This window comes from Anabrus simplex, chromosome 1 (genome assembly GCF_040414725.1).
Source record: "Anabrus simplex isolate iqAnaSimp1 chromosome 1, ASM4041472v1, whole genome shotgun sequence".
NCBI classification, from domain to species: Eukaryota; Metazoa; Arthropoda; class Insecta; order Orthoptera; family Tettigoniidae; genus Anabrus; species Anabrus simplex.
Window position 1 is genome coordinate 1,614,724,575 of NC_090265.1, and position 25,303 is coordinate 1,614,749,877.

At 38.5% G+C, this 25,303-nt stretch overlaps 1 protein-coding gene across 1 annotated transcript in view; it reads left to right on the forward strand.

Annotated features, from left to right (window-relative positions):
• The window catches only part of Rab3-GEF (Rab3 GDP-GTP exchange factor), a 517,470-nt gene that overhangs the window by 11,338 nt on the left and 480,829 nt on the right, over nucleotides 1–25,303 (forward strand). Inside the window, exon 3 of the mRNA XM_068226364.1 lies at nucleotides 9,114–9,131. Within this exon, the coding sequence (XP_068082465.1) occupies nucleotides 9,114–9,131 (18 nt within the window). The remainder of the gene's footprint in view (nucleotides 1–9,113; nucleotides 9,132–25,303) is intronic.

Consider the following 25,303-nt stretch of genomic DNA (forward strand, 5'->3'; position numbering starts at 1 on the left):
GTCATTTAATTAACGTCCCGAACAATACAAATAACGATCACATACAATAATCAGCCCACAAAGGCAACAGCAATACAGTAGGAGACAAATACAACCACGAAGAATATTAGGGAGGAAAATCCACACCAAAATTAAATAAAAGAATAATAATAATAATAATAATAATAATAATAATAATAATAATAATAATAATAATAATCTCAGAGAATGAGTAGGCAAACAAAGTACAAACGACAACACAGTAAGTTTAAATAACTCACACAAAATACAACCTCATAGACGCATAACTACCGATTCCAAATTTCCACACATTTCAGCTACATGCTTTTTTAATTTATTTTTTTCCCTACGGATTCAGTCCAAAGCCGATACAAGATTTTGCTTACAAAGATTTATATGGTGCCGAAAGGGTGCGTTTATGATGTTGGTCAAATCCACGATATGATCAGTCACTTTTAATCCATGCTCATACGAGATCGCCTGAATTATTTATAATTTACAGTACTTACTTGAGTGGGGGTATCCAACATAAGAACATAGGTTACACTACAAACTTGCCATGCCGGTAAACAGTTAACACTCACACAAAGTTTTCTTCTTACACCTAATGAAATAATTAGGTTGGAGCACACTGAGAAGTATTCAAAAGATCAAGGGGATAGCCCTGACATCCTCGCACTTATCCTGGCGAGTCACTCCCCATTACTAGCACTCTCTGGCTACACCAAGATGTCTTTTTACGAGCGCGGCTAAACACAGCCATGTTGAATGCTGGAACACAACAGACTGCTTTCTCTCTCACAGGAGGTGGAAGAGAGAAGCTCCCAGCATTCAAAGTCCCCACTGTGCAAGCGCGCAGCAATCGATCGATATAATCCAGGAAATCAGATTAATCCAGCAAATATGTAATAATAGGAGATACAGTTTTTGAATGAAATGTGCATGTTAGATTCCACAATTAGACGACAATTCCAAACAATGGATGATAATGTTAGATAACGTCTCGATACACAAGTAGAATGCCAAATAAATAAATATTCGTAGATGTTTTCATGTTACAATTCCATTATGCCAAATAAAAATTTGTTGACATTTTCACGTTACACCTTTAAATGTAATATTATGTATTTTTCACAATTAAATATTTAAAAAGATATAAATACATATATTAGAACATGCTTTAGCCTATTTGACCTTCTTCAGCTAATATTCATTTATTATTTATTTATCATATGACAATGTAATGAAATTGATATATTGTTGATGAACATTGATCAGGCACATGTTTTAAATTAAATCTCGTTAATTGATCCTTTTCAAGGATAGTATAAAATATAAGTTTGGTATTTCTCTTCATGCTATATTGTTAGACAACAAAGATCAACAATTGGTGAATAATTATATAAGAAATTATACACCTAAACAGAAAAAAGGAATTAATGTACCTTAAAGGCATCAAAATGAAGCAAACATGTGCAATACAGTAATAATTAAATAATAAGTAATAGTTTCAGCTATCATAGCAATACGACAAGTTATTTTGTAGAACGACTGTTTTCCAAATGTCGCCTCTCTGTATCACTCTTCTTATTACTACAGTATGTGCTGTTGTACAGTCAGGCATGGAATCAGAGAGAGCACAAATGTTATCCAATGAAAGTCCAGTCCAGGTTCTAGCTTAGTGTCTCCAAATAGTCATGCCTTCCCAGCAGGCCCTTCATAATTATGTCCAATGAGTATGGAAGTCTCAGCATCATGCAGGCATATCAGAAATACTCAAGTAAGAATGCTAAAAATGACCTATCAAGATGTACCATGAATGGTGACATACGGAGTTATATATTTTCCCAAACATTTCTCAATAGCTAGTGCTTCTGTTTGTATAGTATAGGATGTTTGCTGCTTGCATTCAAGATTGAAAATTCAATCCTGGCCAAGGACGGTAGGTATTTGATGATGGGAAAGTTATGTTAACATGAAAGGGGAGTTCTTTGATTCTTTCAGCATTCTAATTGTTTTGGTTAACGTATAGGAACACTGAATGTATTTAACTACCATGGTATCACAAGTTAGTAAGAACTGAACACTGAAATTGACATACAAGTTGCCCAGGTGATGTCAGCTCAGAAACCCCCTGTTCATACATGAGCCAAAATCCTCTACGAACTACCTTCCATATGAACTACCTTCCATAGGTTTGCAGCTTGCTAAGGGCTCCTACAGATATACAAAACCAGCCACCAGCTATAGACAGTCATAAAAATAAAGACTAAAATAATAGTCTAGTACCAGAATCAGGAATTTAGCAAAATAACCGAGGTAATCAACCTTCAATCTCCTTGAGAAGCTCCCCTGCTAAAGAAATATGCTATAATGTATAGTACATTAGGACAGAAGGGAAGAAGTGTAGTCAGAGAGCCAGTACTAATTGATAAAAATTGGAATAATAAGTTAGAAAGCCATAATGTTACAGATAGACGAGATGACACTTTCTTTAAGTAAGAATGAGGACATTTAGTTCTAGCATCAGAAGAGGAAAAATAGAGCAAATTCTATGAAATGCTGCAAATTGTAATGGAAAAATTAATCTAATTACATTTGATGACTTAAAATGCTTGCATCACGGATGAATCAGTTGCAGTAAAAGGAATAACAAAGAATAACTAGCAAGAATCCAGGTATATATTCATTGACGACATAGAAAAGGATGACTAACAGGAAAAATCATATGAACTAATGGAATTTCTAAATAATAATAATAATAATAATAATAATAATAATAATAATAATAATAATAATAATAATAATAATAATTTTTTTTTTTACGAGGGATTGTGGAAAATCTTCAAAAAGACACTTGTGAAGGGTCCGCACTCCACAAGTGTGTGGGATTCTTACCCACTAAAAACCACACACCCTTTTCCCACGATGTGAGTCATCACCCCGGAACCACTCTTGCATTACTTCAGGGTGATATCGTGCTTTGTCTTTCAGACATCTTCTTTCTTCATTTCTCCTTTACGAACGTTCGTATGCTTCCAAATCCTTCTTCTTCTGATGAAGGATGTCCTCCACATGTACTGCCATGCGATCCCAGGATTCCTGGTTTTGCAGCATCACCGAAATAACATTATCTGTTGTCAATTCTCCTAGTTCAGTTTCCACACATCTTCTCTGAATTGTCCAATGGCCGCATACAAAAAAAGTGTGATATACGTCGTCAATATCATCGCAGTATATGCATGCTGCGTCACTCGCTCTGCCCACTTTATGCAGGAATTTCCGGAAATATCCATGTCCTGTTAGAAGCTGCGTGAGGTAGTAATTTACTTCACCATGGGCCCTTTCAACCCAGATATCCAAGCGTGGTATCAGTCGCTTGGTCCATTTGCCTCTAGGGTCACTTTCCCATCTGAGTTGCCATCGCCTCATCAGTTGACTGAAGGCGCGCTTCTTTGCATATTTCTTTCCCAGCTCTCCTTTGGTACGCCAGATTTCATGCTGCTCCAATGCGAGTAGGTCTATTGGGGCTATTGCTGCCACCATGAGGATTGCCGGTTCGGAAACAGTGCGGTATGCACATGCAATACGTAAAGCCGCTCTCCGTTGTATGGCAGCTATCCTTCTCCGATACCAAGCATATCTCAAGGATTCAGCCCAGATTTCAGAACCATATAGAAGCACTGACTGAACCGTCGACATGAGAAGACGTCGTTTACTGGATTTCGGACCTTTAATATTTCCCATTAGTCTGCTAAGTGCAGTCATGTATTTTACTGCCTTGTCTGTCACTCTCTGAATATGAGTCCAGAATGTGAGCTTGGAGTCAAGTGTCACTCCTAGATATTTTGTGCTCGCAGATGTTTCTATCACTAACTCTCCAACAGTCATTGGTACAAGAGTTTCGATCCTTTTCCTCGTCAGAAGAACTATCTCCGTTTTGTGTTTGGCTAATGTTAAACTGTGGCTCATCATCCATTCTTTTATGCACCGCATCACCTGGTTCAGTTTAATTTGAGCCATTTCAACATTACGAGCTACTATCAAGGCGGCCACATCATCAGCGTAGCCCACAAGCTTCGTGTCCTCTGGCATCTCCAAACGTAACAAGCCATCATACATTATGTTCCAAAGATCTGGACCAAGGATCGATCCCTGCGCTGCACCAGCCGTCAGACGCTTTGTCTTTTCTCCATCTTCCGTATCATACAATAGAGTGCGATCTTTGAAGTAATCTCTCATTATGCGCATAAGATATTGTGGTAGCTTGAAAGTTTCTTCAAGAGCTACCAACATGTCGCTCCATCTTGCCGAATTGAAGGCATTCTTCACATCCAGGTTCACAAGAAGTGTCAATTTACGGGAATGATGGTTGCCCGTTTGTGCCCTTTCTGCTGTATTCACCACCTCCCACACTGCATCTAGCGTCGAGTGTCCTCTCCGAAATCCATGTTGGCAAACAGATAGATCCCCTGCTAGTTGAACTGCTGAGAGGATTCTGGGCTGCAGAAGTTTCTCCAGGCCTTTTCCAGTTGTGTCCAGCATACATAAAGGTCTATAACCACCAAGTTTTCCTTTGCTGATCAGAACCAAACAAGCCATTTTCCATCGGAGACTAAAAACACCCGTTTGCAGGCAATGATTGTACATATTCAGCAACAGTTCTGGGCATAGTTCTGCTATTATCTTTAGCACTTCTGCAGGTATACCATCTGGTCCTGGAGTTTTCTTGTTTCTAAGAGAGCTAATAGCTCTATTCAGCTCTTCTACAGTAAAGAGGGGTATATCATCCAGTTCTTTCTCGTCGTCACAGTCAATCCTCTCTGGATGGTCTGGGAATAGTGTATCCACAATTTGTTTAATTGTTTGCGGATCCGCACTCGGGGTTGAAAATGTCCCGAGTTTCTTCATGACAATCTTATAACCTTGTCCCCATGGATCATCTTCTACTTGTTTAGCCAGTGCCCACCATTTATCGGCTTTACTTTTTCTGATTGCATTACGGAGTTCCTTCTTCGCTGACTTGTACTCCGCTGTGACTGAGGTATTCTCTTGACTGCCTCTCATCCTCTGAGTCCTGCGTCGAAGTCGCAGACAATTCTTTCTCAGTTCAGCAATCTCTTCGGTCCACCAGTACGCTGGGCGCTTGCTGTTTCGCGGTCTCCTTCGGGACATTGAGGCGTTGCATGCTTGATGGATTAGCTGCATAGTGAGTTCAACACATACACCAGCTGCTTCTTTCCCTCTACGAGCAAAACATTTTTCAGTTATGTTGTCCATTCCATTCCGAATTACATCAATGAACTTTTCATTGTCAATACTGGCTATGTTCCACCGTGCTGGCCTGCGCAAGATGTTTCTTTCTTGAGGAGATTCTTGGAGCAGTCGAAAGATGATATATTGATGATCGCTCCCTGTGTAGTTCTCGATCACTTTCCATTCGCAAATCTTAGGCGTAATATCCTCTGATGAGAAGGTTACATCCGGTATTGTTCCCTGACATCCTGGCCGTCGAAATGTTGGCACATTTCCAATGTTGTTGACCACCAAACCTGTTCTGGCTACCATCTCCATTATAATAATAATAATAATAATAATAATAATAATAATAATAATAATAATAATAATAATAATAATAATAATAATAATAATAATAATAATAATAATTCATGGTGTGGGTTACTGTACTCATGCCCTAGTTCGTGAACCAATGGCAACAGCTGAGTGGCCTAGTAAGTGGTCCTGAGAGTCGGGATACCAATTGCTATGGAATGGGAGTGGGCATCTCGGACATATCCTGGCCCTCCTTGTGCTCAGGCGGCTAGGACTATACAATTCAATGGTGGTCCATAACCCGTTAGAGGAGAGATCCTCACTTGGACTATGTGCAAGTAGGGTAGCATCCTGCTTCATGAATTTACCAAGCTCAGAACATTTTAAGCAAGTCTCAGACCTATGGGAGTAACAGAGTCCCACTCCCATTTGACAGGCGAGGGACTCCTTGGAAACAACTTGGTGAACGAAATGGAATTCGATGGGGAGCTACCAATATTAATGGGGCTTATGGAAGAAAGAAAGTTGAACTGGCTGAGTCAGCAAAGAGAATGCATCTGCATGTGCTAAGAGTAAGTGATATTCGGGTAATGGGAGATAACGAGAAAGGGATAGGAGATTATAAAGTGTACTTGAGGGGTGTTAGAAAGGGAAGGGCAGAGTCTGGGGTAGGGCTCTTTATCAGGAATACCATTGCACGCAACATAGTTTCTGTTAGGCACGTAAATAAGTGAATGATGTGGGTAGATTTGTCAGTTGGAGGAATTAGGACAAGAATTGTGTCCGTGTATTCACCATGTGAGGGTGCAGATGAGGATGAAGTTGACAAGTTTTATGAAGCATTGAGTGACATTGTGGTCAGGGTCAACAGCAAGGATAGAATAGTGCTAATGGGCGATTTTAGTACCAGAGTTGGGAATGGAACTAAAGTATACGAAAGGGTGATTGGTAAATGTGGGGAAGATATGGAAGCTAATGGGAATGGGAAGGGGAAGTGTTTGCTGGACTTCTGTGCTAGTATGGGTTTAGCAGTTATGAATACATTCGTCAATCATAAGGCTATTCACCGCTACACATGGGAGGAGGCTAGGGGTATCAGATCCATAATAGACTATATCTTAACCGACTTCAAATTCAGGAAATCTGTTAGGAATGTATGAGTTTTCCAGGGATTTCTCGATGATACAGACCACTATTTGATCTGTAGTGAACTAAGTATCTCTAGGCCTAGGGTAGAGAAAGTGAAATCTGTCTGCAAACGAATAAGGTTAGAAAATCTGCAGGACGAGGAAATTAGAAGTACATGGATATGATTAGTGAGAAGTAGACAGTAAGCATTTTCAGGATATAGAAAGTGAATGGGTGGCATACAGGGATGCTGTAGTAGAAACAGCAAGGGAATGCCTAGGAACAACTGTGTGTAAAGATGGGAAAAGGTGAACATCTTGGTGGAATGATGAAGTGAGAGCAGCTTGTAAACGTAAAAAGAAGGCTTATCAGAAATGGCTCCAAACAAGGGCCAAGGCAGACAGGGATTTGTACGTAGATGAAAGAAACAGAGCAAAACAAATAGTTGCTGAATCCAAAAAGAAATCATGGGAAGATTTTGGTAACAACCTGGAAAGGCTAGGTCAAGCAGCAGGGAAACCTTTCTGGACAGTAATAAAAAATCTTAGGAAGGGAGGGAAAAAGGAAATGAACATTGTTTTGAGTAATTCAGGTGAACTCATAGATCCCAGGGAATCACTGGAGAGGTGGAGGGAATATTTTGAACATCTTCTCAATGTAAAAGGAAATTATCCTGGTGGTGTTGCGAACAGCCAAGCTCATGGAGAGGAGGAAAATGATGTTGGTGAAATTACGCTTGAGGAAGTGGAAAGGATGATAAATAAACTCCATTGTCATAAAGCAGCAGGAATAGATGAAATTAGACCTGAAATGGTGAAGTATAGTGGGAAGGCAGGGGTGAAATGGCTTCATAGAGTAGTAAGATTAGCATGGAGTGTTGGTAAGGTACCTTCAGATTGGACAAAAGCAGTAATTGCACCTATCTATAAGCAAGGGAACAGGAAGGATTCCAACAACTATCAAGGTATCTCATTGATTAGTATACCAGGCAAAGTGTTCACTGGCTTCTTGGAAGGGAGGGTGCGATCAGTCGTTGAGAGGAAGTTGGATGAAAACCAGTGTGGTTTCAGACCACAGAGAGGTTGTCAGGATCAGATTTTCAGTATGCGCCAGGTAATTGAAAAATGCTACGGGAGGAATAGGCAGTTGTGTTTATGTTTCGTAGATTTAGAAAAAGCATATGACAGGGTACTAAGGGAAAATATTTTTGCTATACTGGGGGTCTATGGAATTAAAGGTAGATTATTAAAATCAATCAAAGGCATTTGTGTTGACAATTGGGCTTCATTGAGAATTGATGGTAGTATGAGTTCTCGGTTCAGGGTACTTGCAGGGGTTAGACAAGGCTGTAATCTTTCACCTTTGCTGTTCATAGTTTACATGGATCATCTGCTGAAAGGTATAAAAGGGTATAATAATAAATTGAATATGCAGGTGCAGTGGAAGGAAATGTAGTGAAAAATCTTATTCAGGGAATAAATTTAGTTAGTACTGTAAAACTTCAAGTTCCAAAATCATTCAACCTCCTGAGGCCCAGAACATTTCTCTTTTGGTCAAAGGTCATAAAAGTGTATACTTCTTTAATGGTGTCCTGGTGGGAGACAGTGAAATGAAGAAGCATATCACACCAAGGTAAAAGAATTCCCAAAAAATGGAACACCAACAAAAGGTCAATTTTTATGAATTTTATTTTTAAAATATTTCTTTTATGGGATATTATATTTTTAAACCGTGTCCTTTTAAAAGGACACCAGGCCTCAGGAGGTTTTAAGAATAGCAAAACCCTTGGGTCAGGTACTGTAAGTTAAATTTGAAATTGATAAAACATTGCCGAATGAGTTTAAAATTCAAGGTACATTTCAGTTGACCTCTGCTGACAAAGGATGATTACTCCAAAAGTGTACAGGAAAGCAAAAGTAATGAAGCTTCTCAAAAAATGAGACAGAAGCTCTTGTAGCAATTATAACTTGACTTACTTGACTTATTTCCTGTATCTCCTAAGCGGAGCATACGGCATCAATGAACTTCCGCCACCGGACTCTGTTCTGCGCCATCGTCCTGATCTTTGTCCAGGTCTTCCCTCCTTTCTCCATCTCTTCTGCTATTACACTACTCCTCCATGTGTTTCTTGGTCTGCCTCTTCTCCTGCTACCTCGTGGGATCCATTCCAGGGCTTGTCTTGCTATGTTGTCTTTATCTCGCCGTAATGTATGCCCGATCCACTTCCATTTCCTACGACACATCTCAATATCAGTGGGTGTTGGATGGTTTTTTTCCACAGTTCCTCATTGGAGATTACTTGTGGCCACCATATTCTCAGGATATTCCTCAAACTTCTGTTCACAAATGTTTGAAGTCTGCTAATCAGTTGTTTGTTAGTCTTCCATGTTTCACATCTATAGAGCAGTACTGACTTGACATTTGTATTGAAGATGCGTAGTTTGGTATAGGTGTTAAGTTCCCTTGATTTCCAGATTGGTCTCAGCATTGCAAATGCTCCTTTAGCCTTATTTATTCTATTTCCTATATCCTCTATAGTTCCTCCCTCAGGGGTGACTTTACTTCCCAGGTAGCAAAACTGGTTGACTTGTTCGATCTCTTGGTTTCCTAAAAATAATAGTGCCCCTTGTTTTGGTTTTTATAGTGCATCTCCTTGGTTTTCTTTCCATTTATTTTCAATCCCACCTCTGATGCTTCGGTTTTTAAATCATTCAGCTTTGCTTCCATATCCTTAAAACTGTTGGCTAGCAAACACAAGTCATCCGCAAAGTCCAAGTCCTCCAACCTGCCTGTCAGTCCCCATTGAATTCCTCTTCGGCAATTCGTTGCCTTCTTCATCATAAGATCCATCCAGCACCATCAGAAATAGTATAGGTGACAGCAAACATCCTTGCTTAACTCCTGTGTTTACTGGGATGGGCTCAGACAACATCTCCTGATGTAAAACTTGGCATATGTAGTTCTCATACATTTCTTGGGTTATCTTTATAATTTTCTTTGGAATCCCAAACTCTTTCATGGCTTTCCACATCATCTTCCTCATTACATTATCAAATGCCTTTACAAAGTCTACAAATAGTAGATACAATGACGACTGCAGGTCCGTGGACTGTTCTATAATTATACACAGTGTGTTGATCTGGTCTGTACAGGAGTAACCTTCTCTAAATCCTGCTTGTACTTTCCTCAGCCTTGAGTTAACTCGCTTTTTGATCCTTTCTAAAATTATTCGTGAGAGTACCTTACTTGGTATCGAAAGGAGGGTAATCCCTCTCCAGTTATCACATTCTAATAAATCTCCTTTCTTCGGAAGCTTAATCAACAATCAGTGGCGGCTCGTGGATATCAGCAGTGGGGGGCGCGCCTTAGTTTCATAATTCCATAATATATCTCAAGTTCTTCAAACCATGTTATCAAGATACACACTTCGAACACTATACGGTGCAATGCATATGCAATTATTATTATTATTATTATTATTATTATTATTATTATTATTATTATTATTATTATTATTATTATTATTATTATTATTATTATTATTATTATTATGCGTGAATGGTCCCTTTTGGAACACACAAAGCTTTATTTATGATATGCTTTCATCTGTTGACTAATGATCCTCTTCCTTTCTTACGTCCACTTGGTACCTGCTCTTTTTGGTACTTCATTCTCTGGAGTAACTTCCCACGTGTCAATTTTCTTTCTATATATGTTTCGATTCAAAATGTCTTCGGGTTGAATTTGTGCGTTCTTTATGTCCGCTTTTGTTTGTATTATTATTATTATTATTATTATTATTATTATTATTATTAACATTTGCCTGTTCTTGTCCACGATCGAATTATGTTTACGAATAGTTTCGCTGTAGTGATCACTCAAACAAGACACGACATTGACTTTACCAAGCATTTCAAAGTCCATGGTACTATTGATATCACCCCTGTGGTGATCCATTTATCTCCTTTCCTAGAACTTGAGAATAGCAGTCAAGGAATGCAGTAAAAGGTTTCTGAGATATCACTTACACATATTCGCGTGTTCTTGTTATATACGTCAGGAGAATTAATTTGTCTTTGGAAAGCCCTATTTTCATTTTCCTTGGTCTCCGGTCTTTTCAACGAGAAGTCTGGTGTCGGCCAACCACACTCCTTCAGTTCGACTTTCTTCTCGATAGAAAAAGAAGAAAACGTTAGTCCTTTAATATGTTCGACGGTAATCATACTGTACGAAGTGCAAACATAACACTACGCCAACATATAAATCACAACCTTTCTCCTAATTTCACCTCGTCACAGTCACCTCACGAGATCATACATCAACACACAGCTAAACATCGCGCTCTCCAGTGAGTATGGCCAACATGAGTCAAGTGCGAGGAGACAGTAGCTACAGTCGTTACTCGTTTCGTTAGTTAATAATCCTAAAAACTACAAGACTGTTTTAAATATATACCGGCACGTTTAACTCAGGTAAGTGCCTCAGTAAAATAGTTCCTAGTTTTAGGAGAGAAATGGCACAAACTGACCCCTGTTAAATAGAAATCAAATCAGCAATGTTTCGGGTAGGTTGGCTGCAACCATGGGCCGCGGCAGAAACGCGCCGGAATCTCCGTTAGAACAGCACATCTCTACTGTGCCTCTGATTGGCTCCCTCAAGGCCAGTCAAGCGAGACTCGGAGTATTTGGTCCGCTATGAGAGAGCGCCCTCCTGCGCCGGGCCAGCAGCGCTTCGGGCCGCAGTACAGTACAACTCGCGCCCTTGTTAATAATAGTAAAATATTTCGCTTGTTAACATTTAAGATTAAAATTCCCTAATTTAATGGAACCCCGTGGGGGGCGCGCGCCTTAGCGCCTCCCAAACGAGCCGCCACTGTCAACAATCCTTTCTTCCAATCTGTGGGGATCTTCTCTTCTTCCCAAATCTTCTTGAAAAGTGGGAACAGAATCTTGGGCCTCCGGTGTGATATTGTCCATACCTGCCGCTTTGCCATTCTTTAGTTATTTAAAGGCCCTTTGGATCTCTGTTCTTGATGGCGGTTCTGTACTGATAGCAACATCTTCCTGCTCTTCTACAGTCATCACCTCTGTCTCTTCTTTCTCGATTGTTTCACGATTCAAGATCTCCAGAAAGTGTTCTCTCCATCTTTCTAGCTGTTCTTTTTGTGTGGACAATAATCTCCCATCTTTGGCTTTCACTGGCTTGTCAGATCTAGAAAACTTTCCTGTTAGTCTCTTGGTAATGTGGTAAAGGGTCTTACTATCATTGTTTTGTGCTGCCGTCTCAGCTTGTGCTGCAAGATTATTGATAAATGCTCATTTGTCACGTCGAAATCTCCTCTTCACTATTTTGTTAAGTTCATTAAAGTCAGTTCTAGCTTGTGCTTTCTCTTCTTGTGTTCTTGCGGTATTGAGTCTTTTCTTACATTCCTTCCTTTGATTCACGGCTTCCCATGTCTCAGAAGTAATCCATTCCTCTCTTCCTCTCTCCCTTTTGCCTAAGACCTTTTCACAGGTATTAATGTAGGTACTCTCTATGCTCTTCCAATTATGTTCAATATCCTGTCCTTCTTCCTCTCTTAACTGTTGGAATCGGTTACTCAATTCTAGTGAAAAATATTGTTGCACCTCCGTATCCTTCAGTTTATCCCAGTTATCTGATGAATGTGCCTAGTACTTGCAATCTTCAGTCGGAGCGTAGCTACTACTAAGTGATTGTCACTTCCCACATCTGCCCCCCCTCTTGTTCCTTACATCCAAAAGGGAGGTTCGCCATGTCTTGCTGATAGTGAAATGGTCGATCTGATTCTCCGTTCTATGGTCAGGGGAAACCCACGTCACTTTATGGCAATTTTTATGAGGGAAGATAGTGCCTCCTATCACCAACCTGTGGTTACTACAAAATTCAATAAGTCTTTCACCATTCTTATTTCTATTACCTATACCATGTTTTCCCATTATATTTTCTACTCCTTGGTTATCATTGCCAACTTTCACATTCAGGTCTCCCATCACGACCATTATATCCCTTTTCTTTGTCTTTAACAGGGTTCGATGTAGCTGACCATAAAATTGCTCTTTTTCTTCTTCTTCTCCTGCCTCTGTTGATGCATAACACTGCATCACTGTAATTGGTCATACTCTTGATGCAAATCGAGCTACTAGAATCCTTTCTGAGACTGGGTACCATTCTATCAAACTCTTCCTTGTCTTTTGAGTGATCAGTAATCCAACACCCCCTCTATGTTCTTCTTCTGTTCCTGAGTACAGCAGCGTGTCCCCTTCCTGGGTCTTTATCTCACCAAACCCAGTCCATCTCGTCACATTCAAGCCTAGTATGTCCAACCTGTATCGCTTCATCTCCCCAGATACTTCAGCCAATCTTCCTGCCTGCCACATTGTCTGTACATTCCACATTCCAATTCTCGTGTCCGATTTCATGCTAAAAGTCAAATCCATTTTATCCATCCGGCTTCTATTCATTGATGTTTCTGTAATAGGTTAATCTCAGGTATGTAGGTTATTGGCCTTTAGCACCCAAAGCCTGGTGAAGGGGCTGCCTTCTACGTAGCCAGGCCTACTGATTTTCTGTCGGAGTTTCTTCTCCTAACCTTTGAAGTTCCCACTTCTGACTACAAGGCAGCAGTTCCTATTCTATTTTCCCCGCATAGGAGGGTTGCCTCGTCCGTCAGTTCCACCGTTCCAAAGTCCGTCTTCTCCGCCTTCACTGCCGTTGAGGTCTTCACCGTAACCCTGGCAAGGGACCGTTACATAGGACTACCAGCCGGGTCAGCCAGACCAAGGTTTTTTAAAGAGGTGTTACTCCTCTATCACTTGCCCTTTGTCCTGACTTGTGACAAGCAGAGCCTGGCTTCCCAAACATTGGGCGCAGGTTGGTGGGTTTGTAGCAATTATAAGGGAATAAGAAAAGAACAAAAGTTGAGAAGAATTTACCCAAAAATATTGAAACAGATGAGCTGGCAGTAAAAGATGCTGTATGGAATTATACAAAGTAATAGGAGAGAAATAGTTTATACAAAGCTGATGAAGGAGAAAGGTGGAGAGTTAATAACACATCCAGTTGAAGTAAAGCGAAGATGGAGAGAGTGTTTTGGTAGACTGCTGAATGTGAGAAATTTTGCAGAGGAGATGGTAATAATATGGTGTGGTGATTCAACAGTAGATGATGATATAACCATGTTTGAGGTGGAATTAGCAGTTTGAAAAATGAAAATGGGGAAGGCACCAGAGATGGAGGAAATTAGTGTGGAAATGATAAAGGCTGCTGGACCTGTTGGACCACAATGGGTGTACAGATTGTTCAAGTGCATATGGAAGCAGAAATGTGTGCCAGAAGGCTGGGAAAATGGAATAATAATAATAATAATAATAATAATAATAATAATAATAATAATAATAATAATAATAATAATACCATTCTTTAAGAAGTGGGACAGAAGAGTGTGTGATAACTATAGCGGAATCATACTCTTATCACAAGTGGCAAAAATACTGGAAGGAATGTTAGAGAGGAGAATAAGAAGAAAGTTAAAAGGAAAGTTGCAAGAGGAATAGTATGCCTTTAGAAGTGAAAGATCTACAGTGGACCCAATCTTCAGCATGAGGCAATTAATGGAAAAGAGTGCGGAACATGAGAAGGGTCTAGTCATGACATTCAAAGATCTAACAAAGGCATATGATAGTGTTCCCAGGGAGAAGGTTTGGGAAATCTTCATCCAAAAGAGACTGGTACACAAACTGTAGAAATGGTTCAAGCAATGTACAACAACTGCGTCAGCAGCATGCAGACTCTGTTCAGAAAGATAGAATGGTTTCAGAATGAAAGCAATGAAGACAGGGGAGTGTGCTGTTGCCTCTTTTGTTTCTGATGGTTATGGACAAAATTGTAAAGGAAGCAAAGGAAGCATTTCAGAATAGGGAGATGAAGTTATTACTTTTTGCAGACAATATTATGATCTGGGGAATAAACTGTAAAGAAGTTCAAGAACAGCTTAATGCACAGAACAAGAAAATTGAAAAATATGATATGAAAATAAATCGGTGCAGAGTATAGCAAGCTCATGTTTATATCAAGAGGAGAAAAACACTGGAAAGGATGTCAAAGCCTTGAAATTGTCTGTTTCAAATACCTAGGGAGGGAATTAACCCAGAATACAAGGCTCGACATAAGATTAGCAAGAGGGTGCAACAGGGCAATGCATTCTACCAGAGTGTAAGAAGCTTTGCCTGGAATATGGAAGTATCAACAAAGTGTAAAGAGATAATGTGCAAAATATATTGTGTACTCGTATTGACCTATGCAGCTGACACATGGACAATGACAAGCAGGGAGGAGATTAGAATTCAAAGCAACAAAATGAAATACGTAAGAAATATGATAGGAAAAACAAGGAAAGACAGATTGAGAAACGAAGATGAGAGAAAGTCAATCAGAATGGAAAACGTAAATGAAAGAATTCATAGGAATAAACTAAGATATAGTTTGGACATGTAAAGAGGCTGGAGGAGGAAAGAATACCAAACCAGATGATGAAGATGGAGTTCAAGAGAAAGAGAGCATGTGGAAGACCTAGAACGAGATGGATCAATTTGATTAAGAGGAGTGCAAGAAGAAGAAACCTGAACTGGGACAAAATGATGGGGGAGGAATGGTGGAAGGAAAGAGGAAGGTAGAGAAGTACCATAAATGCCTTGACCTGGCAGGAGCTGGAATACGGGAAAGGAGGATGTTGAAGTTCAGTCAATCAATGATCTGCATTTAGGGCTGTCAGCCAGGTGGCAGATTCCCTATCAGTTGTTTACCTAGTTTTTCCTTAAGCATTTTTAAGAATTTGGAAATTTATCTAACATTTTCCTTGATAATTTATTCCAATCCAACTCCTTGTTCTATAAATGAATATTTAACCGATTTGTCCTCTAGAATTTCAATCTTTCATACTTTTAAAAACTCCACTCAAGCTCATTTTTCTACAAAATGTCATTCCATGCCCAAAGTTCGCAACATTTTCATAACACTACTCTTTTATCGGAAATCACCAGAATGAATCATACTGCTTTCCTTTGGATCTCTTCCAGTTCTCCTACCGAGTAGTCATGCTGTGGATCCCATACACTGGAACCATACTCTAATTGGGGTCTTATTAGAGACTTATACTCCCTATCCTTTACATCCTCACTACAACCCCTAAATACTTTCATAACCATGTGAAGAGATCTATAACCTTTTATTAACAACCTCGTTAATATGATTACTCCAATGAAGATCATTCTTTATATTAACACCTAGCTACTTATGGAGTTTCCCATGAGGTACTACCACCCCATTCACACAGTAATTAAAACTGAGAGGACTTTTTCTCTTGATGAAACTTACAACTGGACTTTTCATCTTGTTTACAATCATATCATTGTCTGCTGTCCATCTCACAATATTGCTGAGGTCTTTTTTGTAGTAGCTCACAATCCTGTACATAATTTTATACTCTATACAGTTTATCATCGTCTGCAAATAGCCTTAATTCCAGTTCTTTACTCATATCATTTTTATCTATAAGAAAACATAAAGGTTCAATAATTATAATTATAATCATTATAAAATATCAAAGCCATCTTATTAAAAGTGCTGATGGTAGTACTTATTATTATAATTAATCATATACAGTCATATCAGCACACTAAATTTTATTTCAAAACTGGTTTTTGGGCTCTAAGGTCCATCATTAGTGTTGAAATTATTTTAAAACACTTGATTTCACATGAGTGTGTTGTCACAGTGAGTTAAAATAAGTTTAAAAAAGTTAAAATGGAGCCCTCTTGAGATCAACTTTAAAATAAGAAAACAAGTGTAAAAGTATGCACACAGTACATATGCATATACCCTTTCAACCACTCTTTTGTCTAGTCCAGTAGCCTTCATTTTCATTAGTAATTTACCATGATCTACCCCATAAAAGCCTTTGGATAGGTCAATACGAATACAGTCCATTTGATCTCCTGGATCTAAAGGATCTGCTATATCTTGCCAGAATCCTACAAGTTGAGCTTCACTGGAAGCATAACCTTTCCTAAACACAAACTGCCTTCTATCAATCCAGTTAGTGATTTTGCAAATGAGTTTAATATAATTGGAAAGAATGCTTTCCAAGAGCTTGCAAGCAACACCTGTTGGCTGACTGGCCTGTAATTAGGTATCTGCTTTATGTTTGTCTGCCTTTCCCTTTTATACTGGGGCTAATCTTGCAACTCTCCATTGAATTGGTATTGTTCCTTCATGCAAACAGTAATCAAATAAGTATTTGAGATAAGGCACTACCTCCAAACCCATAGCCTTTAATGCGTCCCCAAAAATTTTGTCAATGCCAGCAGCCTTTCTAGTTTTCAACTTCTGTATTCTTTTGTAAATGTCTTTTTCACAGGTAAAATTCAGTAATTTGCTAGTATTAGTTGTCTCCTCTACCTGGACATTATCATTATATACAATTACCATTGCATACTGCTGACTGAATACTTCTGCATTCTGCAAGTCCTCACATATACCCTCTCCTTGTTTCTGCCTTAAAATATCTATACATATCCATCCATTGCTTCCTAAAATCCATATGGCTGCCAGTTATGTTTTCCATCATGTTATCCTTATATGATCTTTTTGCTAGATTAAATTTCCTAGTAAGCTCCTTTAGTCTGTCCTTACTCTTGCAATCATTCCAGGAAAGGGGCTGGAATTGATAAGATTTCTGGTGATATACTAAAGAAGTATCTGAAGTACTTATTTGATTATTGTTTGCATGAAGTAACTATACCAAATGAATGGAGAGAGAGTTGCTGTAGTAGCCCCTGTGTACAAAGGAAAGTGTGATGACATAAAGCTGAAAATTACAGGCCAGTCAGTTTGACATGCATTGCATGTAAGCTTTGGGAAACCATTCTTTGTGATTATATTAGACATATTTTTTAAATTAATAATTGGTTCAATAGAAGGCAGTTTGGGTTTAGTAAAGGTTATTCCACTGAAGCTCAACTTGCAGGATTCCAGCAAGATATAGCAGATATGTTGGATTCAGGAGGTCAAATGGACTATATCATGATTGACCTGTCTAAGGCATTTGATAGAGTAGATCATGGGAGGCTACTGGCAAAAATGTGTGCAATTGGACTTGACAAAAGAGTGACTGAATGGGTTGCTGTATTTCTAGAAAATAGATCTTAGAGAATCAGAGTAGGCAAAGCTTTATCTGACCCTGTAATAATTAAGAAGGGAATTCCTCAAAACAGTATTTTTGGACCTTTATGTTTTCTTATATATATAAAGAAGTGGAATCATAGATAAGGCTTTTTGTGGATGATGTTATTCTGTATAGAGTAACAAATAAGTTACAAGATTGTGAGCAACTGCAAAATGACCTCAATAATATTGTGAGATGGACAGTCGGCAATGGTATGATGATAAACGGGGTTAAAAGTCAGGTTGTGAGATTCACAAATAGGAAAATTCCTCTCAGTTTTAATTACTATGACCGAGCTCGATAGCTGCAGTTGCTTAAGTGCGGCCAGTATTCAGTAATCAGGAGATGGTGGGTTCGAGCCCCACTGTCGGCAGCCCTGAAGATGACTTTCCGTGGTTTCCCATTTTCACACCAGCAAATGCCGGGGTTGTACCTTAATTAAGGCCACGGCCGCTTCCTTCCAATTCCTAGGCCTTTCCTGTCCCATCGTCGCCATAAGATCTATCCGTGTCGGTGCGACATAAAGCAAATAGCAATTAATTACTGCATTGATGGAGTGAAAGTTCCTTATGGGGATCACTGTAAGTACCTCGGTGTTAATATAAGGAAAAAAACTTCTTTTTTTTTTTTTTTTTTGCTATTGGCTTTATGTCGCACCGACACAGATAGGTCTTATGGCGATGATGGGACAAGAAAGGGCTAGGACTGGGAAGGAAGTGGCCGTGGCCTTAATTGAGGTACAGCCGCAGCATTTGCCTGGCGTGAAAATGGGAAACCACGGAAAACCTTCAGGGCTGCCGACAGTGGGGTTCAAACCCACTATCTCCCGAATACTGGATACTGGCCGCACTTAAGCGACTGCAGCTATCGAGCTCAGTGGAAAGAACTTTTTTTTTTTTTCTTAACGTTGCATCGACACAGATAGGTCTTATTGCGCCGATGGGATAGGAAAGGCCTAGGAAGTGGAAGGAAGCGGCCGTGGCCTTAATTCAGGTACAGCCCCAGCATTTGCCTGATGTGAAAATGGGAAACCACAGAAAACCATCTTCAGGGCTGCCGACCGTGGGGTTCGAACCCACTATCTCTCGATTACCGGATACTGGCCGCACTTAAACGACTGCAGGTATCGAGCTCGGTGAAAGAACTTCATTGGGGTAATCACATAAATGGGATATTAACTAAAGGGTACTGATCTCTGCACATGGTTGTGAGGGTCTTTGGGGGTTGTAGTAAGGATGTAAAGGAGAGGGCATACAAGTCTCTGTAAGACCTCAACTAGAGTATGGTTCCAGTGTACGGGACCCTCAAAAAACTACTTGTTATGAGAACTGAAAAAAATATAAATGAAACCAGAATGGTTTTTTCTGAGTGATTTCCAACTAAGTAGTAATGTTATGAAAATGTTGCGAACTTTGTGCTAGGAAGACTTAAGAGTAAGGAGAGGAGATGCTTGATCACGTGGTATGTTTTGAACTGTCAGTGGAGTGATGGCGTGGGATGACATTAGTAGACAAATAAGTTTGAGTGGTGTCTTTAAAAGTAGGAAAGAGCACAATGTGATGATAAAGTTGAAATTCAGCAGGACAAATTGGGGTAAATATTTGTTTATAGGAATGGGAGTTAGGGTTTGGAATAACTTACCAAGGGAGATGTTCAATAAATTTGCAATTTTTTTGAAATCATTCAAGAAAAGGCTAGGAAAACAACAGATGGGGAATCTGCCACCTGGGCAAGTGCCCTAAATGCAGATCAGTTGTGACTGATTGATTCCTATCTCTATTTCTTTCTAATCTGCACCTCCTCCTTAATCTCTTTATTTCCCTGTTATAATATACTGGGTCCTTACCCTTCCTTACCACTTTTGAAGATACATACCTGTTTTCACACTCCTCAACTATTGCTTTAAACCCATCCCAAAAACTGTTTACATTTTTATTTACCATTTTCCATTGATCATAATTGCTTTTTTTTTTAAATTCCCAAGCCTCTATTGCCTAATAGTCCTATGTTTACCACATTCCTTTTTATCCCATTTATTCTGAACTACAACAAAATCAGCTTCATGAACACTTAAGTTATACCATCCATCACTTTTTCTGTGTACTGTAGAGCTCATCTGGTTTTATCAGCACCATGTCTGTATTTTTCCCTCTAGTTGGTTCCATCACTTTCTGATTCAGCTGTCTTCCCCATATTAACTAATTCACTATTTGTTGGTCATGCTTTCTGTTGTTCTCATTTCCCTCCCAGTCTTGATAAGTTCAGATCATCCACTACAATAACATTCCTTTCTGTGTCATTCCCCACAGAGCTGATGATTATCTTATCAAATAATTCTTCATCAGTGTCAGTGCCAGCTTTGACAAGTCTGTACACCCCAAAAACATCAAATTGCCTATTATCTTTAGAGATAAGTCTTATAGCTAGAATCTCACATTTCTCATCCTTAACTTTTTGGTAGGTTACAAATTTTTCTTTCACCAGTATGAATACTCCCCCTTCTATCGTACCTAACCTATCTCTATGATAAATACTCCAATTGCGTGAGAAAATATCTGCATCTATAATACCACTTCTCAACCATAATTCAATTCATATTCCAATACCTGGTAAAAATGTATCAAATTACTTAATTCTGTTCCTTTCTTTACAATACTTCTACAGTTAACCCTAACAATTTTATGTCATCCTTACTTGACTTCATGCTTCTATGCTGTCATCACCGCTCCCTAGTCCACCCTGTTTCCGTGAATGTACATCCCTATCTCTCTCTAAACAAATTCCCTAACTTATGTGTACCATTGCTGTTCAATTGAAAGCCATCTGAGCTTTTGGCTATAAAATATGTAAATATATATATGTAGTTTCAAAATACCAACAACCGGGCGAGTTGGCCGTGCGCGTAGAGGCGCACGGCTGTGAGCTTGCATCCAGGAGATAGTAGGTTCGAATCCCACTATCGGCAGCCCTGAAAATGGTTTTCCGTGGTTTCCCATTTTCACACCAGGCAAATGCTGGGGCTGTACCTTAATTAAGGCCACGGCCGCTTCCTTCCAACTCCTAAGCCTTTCCTATCCCATCGTCGCCATAAGACCTCTCTGTGTCAGTCCGACGTAAAGCCCCCTAGCAAAAAAAAGTACCAACAGACATAATTTACTGGAGGAGCAATGTGAATTCAGAAAGAGAGGATCTTGTACATATAGGCCTAATGTGTTTAAGGCCAGATTTTAGAGAAAAGTTTAATCTCTAAACCTTTATAGAATCTATAGACTTTAAAACACTTTTGATTAAGTTGATCGGGAAAGAGTGTGGGTATAAAGAAATAACAGATAGATATAATTGTTTTAGACCTAGGCTACAAATTCACTGAACAGATAATTATCAATAAGGGAATGCACTCCACTGTTTAATATTTTCATTGATGAAGCTACTAGAAAATGAATGCTCAGGTAAGAAAGCAATCAAGAACAAAATATAAAGGTATAGGAAGTGGAGGGAGAGCAGCAAAAACAAGTAAGTTATGTTTTAAAGAAAAGTATTGATTGGCTGTAAGAATATTAATTTTCATTTAAATTAATCAGTGTGGTTGAACATGACTTTGTTTTCCTATTATGTATCTGCTTTTTAACAATGGTTACCATACTAGGAAATGAAAAGAGCATGTTCCTGGTAGGGTACATCTGGGTAATACACCAGTATATATAATTACAATGCTGCTTTGCAGATGATGTTTACTGTAGGACTTCAAAGCCAAACTTTAGAAATCAAAGCATATGTCAAAGACTATTTGTAAGGACTGCTATAACCTTCAGTGTTCAATGAAAACTGCCAAAGTAATAGCATGACATAAATGTATCCTATCAGAACTAAAAGAATGATTGACAATTATTCAGTAGAACAAGTCTCATCTTTAACTTGTATTGGATGTGGTTTATCTTTTAACAATGATGATGATGATGATGATGATGATGATGATGATGATGATGATGATGATGATGATGATGATGATGATGATGATGATGATGATGATGATGATAAGAAAATTACATACCTGAGATTGCCATCCAGAGGAAGAAAAGACGTTAGTCAGTCTATGAAGAGATGGACTAAATTTGAGATTGGAACTGCTTCTTCTCATAGAAAGGAAGTAAGTTAGTTCCAAAGGTCAGTATGATACCATACAAGAGAAACAGGGAAGTAATACATTGTGTTGTAAGATTTAGGAAAGGATTTTTTGGAAAAATAAGGACACATGGCAGTATGATGATTAGACTTCAAGAATATGAAAATGTTGATTAGCTGTATGAGAGTGGCTGTAGGGAGGGATATAAGGTTATTGACTCTGAACTAATTTTTTCATTAAGAAATTTACTTTAAGTAAAGGATTTATTTATTATATAATTTGAGATTCTAATGGAAAAGGGTGTTTAAGCAGGACAACACTACATATAATTACTAATTCTGACTTGACAAGTATTGATGCTGTATAGGCTTTTGGGCTTATGCCGTGTCAAGAAGCATCAATGGCAACATTGACAAATATTGTTTACATATTTGGTTGTATTTTACATTCTATCCTAATTAAACCTGTAACCTGAAAAACGCTGAGTTATTTTACATCTAATATTTGTAAATTATCCCTTAATCTTCATTTAAACTCATGGCATTTTATTCCTTTGAGTTTTGTGATTTTTAATTTCTATGAGGTTTATACCAGTTTTATCTTAACTTACCCATTTTTAAAATCAGATAGTGGCAAAGAAAAGAAGTACCTACAATTTTATGTTTGCTCATTTATTTTAGCAACAGAATACATAGGAATACGGTCTCCACAGATGAACAGAGTTTATTTGGCATTTTCAAGTAAGTAAATTACATTGAGCCCTGACATTGTCCACTAAACAGCAATCATTGTATGTGCCCCATCATTTGCCTTTCACCCTTTGCACAGTGATGCTAAAATGGTATGGGTTGTGTATTCATTAACTCCTAGGAAGTAGTGACAACGATCATTTGGTGATATTATATATCGTTAGGTCGATAATAAAATAGGACTACCTGATCTTTTATCAGGTTTTGGCTTTGTGAATCCAGCTGGGAGAGAGTTTTAATCCATTGTGAATGTGTCCAGCTTACACAGTATATCATCCTTTTTGTAGTTTGGATAAATCTAATCATGGCTGATTTCTGGTTACCATTGTTAGAAATTCTGTTCCTTTCCATTGTAGTAGATGTGCTTAATTTGAAAGTGTTCTTTGCCTTTGTTATTTTTTTTTCTTAAATGGTGTGTGTGTGATTTTACTTATTTGACTGGTACTCTTCTAGTGATTATCTTCTTTGTTTTTCCACTATGATTCATTCATTGCCAGACCATTTCAATGAGGCTGTTTCAATGGATATCAGTCACTGAGTAGCAAGTGATTTATTGTGTATAGATATTGAGTCCTAGCCTCTAGTTGGTGCATCATTTCTGTGCTTTTACTGAAGTTGATGGACAGTGAATGAGTGATATACTTTTTATTTCCATTTTCTAAAGATTCTTGAACATTATTGCAAAATTTATTTGCAGCAGATATTCTATCATAGTGTTATAGTTACCTAAAATGTTTTTTTGAAAGACTGAAAAAGCTTTAAAGTTACATTAACTGAGTTGACAACATAAAGTTTGGCTTCCCTTTTAATGTCTTTAATAACAGTTTGGATAATATTTCTATATGGTCCTAGAAATGGAAACCCATGATTATATTCAATTGCTCTATCTGCTAGTTGACATCACATTTCCTTCACAAGTTATAGTACGGTATTATAAGAAACTCACTTAACCATTCATATAGCACTTAATATACCAAATTATTGCAAATATTTTCCCCCTCCTATAAACTCAACCCATGATGGCCTAAACATTTTTGTCCCTCATGATAGGCCTATATGTTTCTCAAATTGTCATCTGCCATTGCTAGAATGACATCTGTTAAGAATAATAATTAAACTTATTCAACCCTAGTAGCTTACAGATCATCATTCACAGACATAAAATCATTTATCACCTAACTTGAAAAAAATTGAAAACATTCCCCCCCCCCCCCCAGCTAAACATACAGTAATAGGTGATACCAGTATAGATATCTTACAAGCATTCACATCTGAATGTAAAAACACTAGGGATTATAGACATTTAATGAATAAGGGATGACTCTATTCTTACATGAATATTCCAATAAGGATTTCATCATCCATGGGCGCCCGCAGGATCTTTTCCGGGGGGGTCACATTAACAATTTTCTTGAATATAAAACCAATATAACATCAGCAACATTAAATTGTTTACAGAAATTTCCAGTTATAACAGATGCTAGATGACTGTCAGTAAGTTCAGTTTATGAAATAATCTGGTATGATATTAAACAATTGAACATCAACATTTTTAGAATTTCTTGCGCCCATGTCATCATCAATTTCCTTTTTCCAGCCGACACCAGGTGGGGGGCAAATATGGTTCCTCTCCACTTCGTTCTGTCTCTCCACCATTCCTCATCCAACATTGTGTTCCAGTCCAGGTTCCATTGTTCTATGCTGTTCTTCACAGAGTCTATCCATCATAATCTTGGTCTCCCTCATCCTCTCTTCTCTGTCAGTTGTTTTTCCAGTGCTAGTCTTGGCAGTCTTTCTTCTTTCATCTGCTTGACATATCCAAACCATCTCACTCTGTTCTATTCCAGTTTGTCATTTACTTTTTGCACCTTTAGCTCTTTTTGTATATCTTCATTTCTCACTCTATCCCTCCTTGTTTTATGTGCCATACTCCTTAGGAACTTCATTTAACCTGCCTGTACTCTACTCTCATCTCTCTAAGTCAGTGCCCAGGTTTCTGCTGCATATGTTATAGATAAGTACCTTGTAGATTACTTCTTTAGCCTTCATTGATACATGTTGATTCCACATTAATCTCCATACCTGGTGCTAAAAGGCACTCCCCAATTGTATCCTAATAATTTCTATTTCCATTTTTCTATTTTCTGTCAATTCACTTCCCAAGTATTTGAAGTGTTCCACTATTTCCAGCTCCTTGTCTCCAATTTTGATAGCTCCTTTTCCTTCTTTACTTCCTGTACTCATCACCATTGTCTTGTTTTTCTCCATGTTGATCCTCAATCCCCATTGTTCAAACCTATTTAGTATATTCAACTATTGTTGTACCTCCTCCTCATCTACTCTCCAGATTGCATCATCTGCAAACATCATTACATTAGTTCTTTCCTCTCTATAATCTTCCCTTGCTGACTTTATGTTGTCATCCATCACTGTTATGAACAGCAAAGGTGATAACACAATCCGTTGCTTTCACCCATTGTCAGTTCTAACCATTCTGTTCTACCCACT